This window comes from Haplochromis burtoni, unplaced genomic scaffold, assembly GCF_018398535.1.
Source record: "Haplochromis burtoni strain Fernald_Lab_line unplaced genomic scaffold, NCSU_Asbu1 Contig_1292, whole genome shotgun sequence".
NCBI classification, from domain to species: Eukaryota; Metazoa; Chordata; class Actinopteri; order Cichliformes; family Cichlidae; genus Haplochromis; species Haplochromis burtoni.
Genome location: NW_024583653.1, coordinates 47,099 through 52,289, shown reverse-complemented (window position 1 = coordinate 52,289; position 5,191 = coordinate 47,099). Strand labels below are relative to the sequence as shown.

At 39.2% G+C, this 5,191-nt stretch overlaps 1 protein-coding gene across 1 annotated transcript; it reads left to right on the top strand.

The window, feature by feature from the left end:
• Window positions 1-311: 311 nt before the first annotated feature.
• On the top strand, window positions 312-4,888 carry LOC102307658 (leucine-rich repeat-containing protein 38). Its single transcript, XM_042216843.1, has 4 exons — window positions 312-1,574; window positions 3,157-3,295; window positions 4,205-4,243; window positions 4,813-4,888. The coding sequence occupies exons 1-4, from the start codon at window positions 920-922 to the stop codon at window positions 4,841-4,843; spliced, it is 864 nt and encodes a 287-aa protein (XP_042072777.1). The 5' UTR covers window positions 312-919; the 3' UTR covers window positions 4,844-4,888.
• Window positions 4,889-5,191: the final 303 nt, after the last annotated feature.

The following is a 5,191-nucleotide window of genomic DNA, read 5'->3' as shown; positions in this document are numbered from 1 at the left end:
ATAATTAAATATTTATTTTGTTACGTAATTTTGTGTTTGTATTAGTCTATTTCTTAATTTGTTACATAGAAACTGATGCAAAAAACAGATGCAATAACTGTTAAGGAACACCCACTGGCAGGTTTCTTTTACTTTTTAAATCAAAAATCCCTACCATAATGCTGAGTATTTACACATAAAGCAAAAGAACACGGGGGATGGTTTGACTGTGATTCCCAAAGAGGGGATGCTGAAATGTCCTGATTTCGGTACATATGAGTATGTGGGATGTTGATGTTGGCTGAACATATGCTAAAGCCTCAGACATGAGTCACAGCTCATGATGCCATCTTCACTTGGAGCCTGCCAGTCTGGAAAAAAGGATTTTTGTTGGTTTTCAGTGGGAATTCACACTAGTATTCTTTTCAAATGACCCAAATGATGACACGGACAGCTGTTTTACCTGAAAAGCATTGAGAAAGCATATAGGCCTGTCCTCAGTAGTCTAAATATACACAGATTTATACACACAAAACGATCCCTGTCAGATGTCACCCCTACAAGCCCCACCCTGATCGCTTCTGGTTTGCTAGCTTCCATTTACCACTGTGTTAATCTGTTCCCTTTTCACATCCCCCCTCCTCCCGATTCTCTTGCATGCTCTCTCTTTTGCTCCTCCCCTCTCTTCCCTCAAAGCCAGCAGCCTCCTGCTTGATCCTGCCTGCTTACTACATGGTCTCTTGGAATACAGCATACCTTTTCTACTCCATGGCTTTTCGACTTTTTTTTTTTCTCAATTCACACTGCAAAGCACGGACGGATGCTAGCTTAACCAACAGTGTTTAACCTTTTCTTTCCCTTCCACCTCTGTGCTCGTAACCTGTTTATCCATTTGTCTGTCTGACCTGCATTTTAACCTACCCTTTGACCCCACTGTTTCATGATTAATGCTGAGACCCCCTTGACAATGTTACTATGTATTAACTGGTTGAAGCCTTTCCTTGCCTTGTTGTTTTCCACCTTGCTTAAACAAGGCCAGAATTGTCCAACCAGCTGTTTGTGTCCAGACCACCACACTGTGAACTGCTCTGGCCAAGGCCTAACTGGAGTACCAGATTCCATTCCTCTGGACGTTCGCCGTCTCCTACTATCCAACAACTGGATTCCATGGATCCCTTCTGACTTCCTGGTCCTTTACACAGATCTGGTGTATTTGGACCTACGGAATAACTCCCTTTCCCAGCTGGAGCCAGGGACCTTGAGCACTTCTTCAAGATTAGTCTTCTTGGACTTGGGAAACAATAACCTGACTGAAATCCCCTCAGGAACATTTGGGGAATCAAGGAGTCTGATTAAACTACGACTAGGGGACAATCCCTATCTAACTATGGTAAGCAGAGATGTTTTTACAGGGTTGACGTCTTTGAGGGAATTGGAGCTGGAGAGGAATGGTCTCACAGGGCTGGATGTCAGGGTCCTGGAACTTTTGCCCTCCCTTAACATGGTGCGTTTGGAGGGCAACCCCTGGCTTTGCAACTGCCACTTTGCCAAATTGTTTGTATGGCTGACAAATAATCAGCATAAGCTCCCAACAGGTAAGATGTTAGCTAAGTGTGAATGAGCATCTGAGAAATGTAATTATTTCCATGAATTATATTTTAATGATTATAAGACACACACATACATACTACCAATTCCTACTTCCTCAAGCACCTACTGATATCCAGTACAGTAATCAATATGAGTCAGCTATTCCTACGTGGCAGCAGAAAGCGCAACAAAAACACAACTGTTACTGTTGTTGTTCTAACATCTGAAATATGAGTGAGTTTTCTGTTTTATCTTTTCTTCCTCCCTGTCACACTCTTTTTTTTTTTGAGATTTTTCAGTAATTGATAATGATGATAATAATGAATGTTGTCTTTATTTTCTCTTGCTACGTTGACATTATTATCACAACTGTAACTTCAGCTGTATTATGCACAACTTGCCAAGATCTATTTTTAATTGTTGCTTTGTTCCCTTATTTCTTTTCTTTTGAATTTAACTTAGAAAAGTGCTAGCTTTTTGCTTTAGTGATTTGACATTCTTTGTATTCCAAATTTGCCCTGTGTCCCCAGCAGGGTGCCCCTCTTAATTTGCTAGAAACAAGTGGCGGAGGTCCTGTCTCCTCTTATCTTGACCCTTGAAACCTCTGCCCTGAACTACTGTCTGTGCACTTCTTGCTTCTTTTGATGCACTAGGCTAGAAAATCACTAGGTTTTACTAGTGTGTAAAGGGAAAGAACCTAAAACATGAGTTTACATGTTAGGTCATCATGTCTTCTCTTGATGCATCACACTAGTCCAGTACTTTCACATTAACATACCATCATGTGAAAATAAAACACACCCTTGCTACTTACATCAGAATTAAAACATTAGAAGCAGCCAGATTCTATGCCCCTCTATGAAAAGCTGAAGTTTTGGGATTTTGTTGGTCTGGTGTTAACACAATATCACATTCATCACAGGAGTTGCACCTGAATAAACCACAAGACTTCTAAAACACTAAATCTATCTTGGACAGATGAGACCAAAGTAAAAACATTTGGCCAAATGATGACTGATTGCCAAATGAGGACAAAATTAAACACGCATATCAGCACAGATATCATGTGTTGTGGAATGAGAACCCAAGTGCAGACACTGAGGCACGGTACTTATTGAAAGGGTTTTTTAAGGTGTAATAGAAGTCCACAGAAAGGCAGGATAAAGTGAAGTATATAAATATAAATGGAAGACAAGCTGGAGATGATAACAGGAACTCAGTGGAAGGATAACAGCTGTCACATCAAAGAGAATAAATTGATTAGAGGCATTAGGAAAAATTGGGCGAAGAAACAGCTGCAGTGAAGCAAAGAAAACAAGATAGATGAACAAAAACTATCAAAGCAGAAGCGACAAACAACCACCAAAATAAAACAGGAAGTAACTTAACAAACGTAGGACTTAACAAACATCAAAAACAAAAGGAACCCAAGGTTATCTGTAACTGAGAACTGAGGGCATGAAACACAAAAAACAATAAGGAGTCTATAAAAAGCACTAGAAGATAGAACTCATAAGCACAAGAAAAAGAATAAAGCAAGAAAATAAACCCAGATAGCATCATATTCTGGGATGGATCTGCCCTCAGGTCAGCAGATCCGCCCCACTTTCTGGCATCTGGACAGGATCCAGTCCACCTACGGAGAGGGTACACCTCCGTGTCTGCTATTCTCTTTTTTTCTTTTTTCCATAAGCAGTGGATTGGGCAGCAGCACTTCTCTAAAGAGGTAAGTACTGTACACTTTTGTGTCAAATATACTTCATTCATGAAGTTACCATTTCAGTGAACATATATTAAGAGGTTAAACGTTTAAAAAGCCCCTGAGTGGTTTATTTTGGTGTGGCAGTTGCGGTGATAAAGTTATCTGTCCCGCTAGCTGTTACTCCAGGGCTGAACACGTGAAGGAATTTCCCCCCCGATTCCAGTAGAAACTGCCAGTAAAGTTAAGCTAACTCTGCCTTTTCTGTTCTCCACATCTGAGCACATCCATTACATTAAAGTGAGTATCATAAGTTGAATTGTTATCTCAGAGTTTGAGCCACCATTTTGGGCGACAGTTGATAATTTGTTGGCCATAAAATTATCCTGATTGAGCTGTTAACAGTTCCTTTTCAAACATAGCCATGCATTTACAGGAAGCTTCTACCATTCTTAAGAAAAGGTCAAAATACTCCAGAAAATTCTGAATTGGCCCTTTTTCCTCTCTGATTTATCAGCACATTAAAGGGCAACAATAAGAAATTTGTAACAGCAGCGTCATCCTCTGAATGTTTCATCACACTGTGAGATATGTTCTTATCTTTCAAGACCAATTTGATGGAGTTATGATCATGACACTGCGTTATTTATTTATTTTGTCTTTAATTCACCAACTCATATTTACCGCAACTGGAGTTCATGCATGATCCAGTTTTTGGTTTCTTTTTATTGAATGCCCCTCTCGGTCCCTACACATATCTCCTGTTAAATAATATGAAAAACAGTTAACTAATCAGGGACGATCTTGATCTTGATCTGAAAATAAGCCCTAGACCATATAAATGTCACCACTTTCTTTCAGACTAAGAATAATACAGAATAATATATTTATTAATGATATTATACATCTGTGCTGATCTGTGTTGATCTTATTCAGGGCCTGTTTCATCTTTGCACACTGCCTCGGGAAAATAAGGTAAATACAGTTTAAACTTTGCATCAGTCACGTGTGTTTTTTTAATGTTTTGTGAACATCTGGAATCACTGGAATCCACTACAACAGCACCAGTCTCAGTTATTCAGACTCAGTGCTACGGTTTAGCACTGAGTCTGTTTTTGCATCGGTAAAATATAAATTATGAGCTAACTATGAAGTGTTAACACTCTGTGTTAAAGTCATGTGCACATGCAGAGTCAGAAGGAAAAAGGATGATGAAAATCTATAATAATCTTCTTACGGTTAGAGCAATGAATCTGAGTTACCTCACATGTGTATTTTCCTGTTGTGGGAGTTAATTAAACCCCCACCAAAAAAAAAATCTGGGTACAGCTATTTTTAAATTACAGTTTTCTTTTGATTGGAGGCTAGGTGAGAAGTGCCAGATTTCTTTTTTTATCCAGGAGAACTCTAAAACAGCAGAAGGTGTTTTAAAATGTAACAAGAAATCAGCCAGATATCAGTGAACATTCAATCAGACAATTTTGCTATGATTCTTACATGTCTGACAAAACAAACAATATATGACTGTCTGCTGTCCAGTATAGATTTCCTCCCTGGCTGCCATCTTTGCTTTGAAGATGTTGGAGGAAGATCAATTAGAAGCGGAAGAAAACGTCAGGTAGATGCATCAAAGACATTACTTACTTACTTACCTCTAGTAAGTGATAATGTTTGAACATGAATTTGACACCACAGAGCAATGCTGTGATCAAACTGACATCTGAACTGATGACATTAAAAAAAGAAGTCATGCTAATTTATTTGATTGATTATTTGATGGCGCGGCCACGTCCAGACGCCTTCCTGACCGCTCCGCTCCGACTATCTACTTTTCTTGTTTTTTACCTATTTTTTGCTCTGGTTTACATCCCAAAATCCTCTAGTCTTATAGTTTACGACAGCGGATCACTTGTAAACATCGGT

Coding starts and splice junctions, on each gene's coding strand:
- LOC102307658 (XM_042216843.1), top strand. CDS start 920: ATGATTAATGCTGAGACCCCCTTGACAATGTTACTATGTATTAACTGG. Junction 3,296..4,204: donor AGCAGCACTTCTCTAAAGAG/GTAAGTACTGTA, acceptor GATCTTATTCAG/GGCCTGTTTCATCTTTGCAC. Junction 4,244..4,812: donor CACTGCCTCGGGAAAATAAG/GTAAATACAGTT, acceptor TGTCCAGTATAG/ATTTCCTCCCTGGCTGCCAT.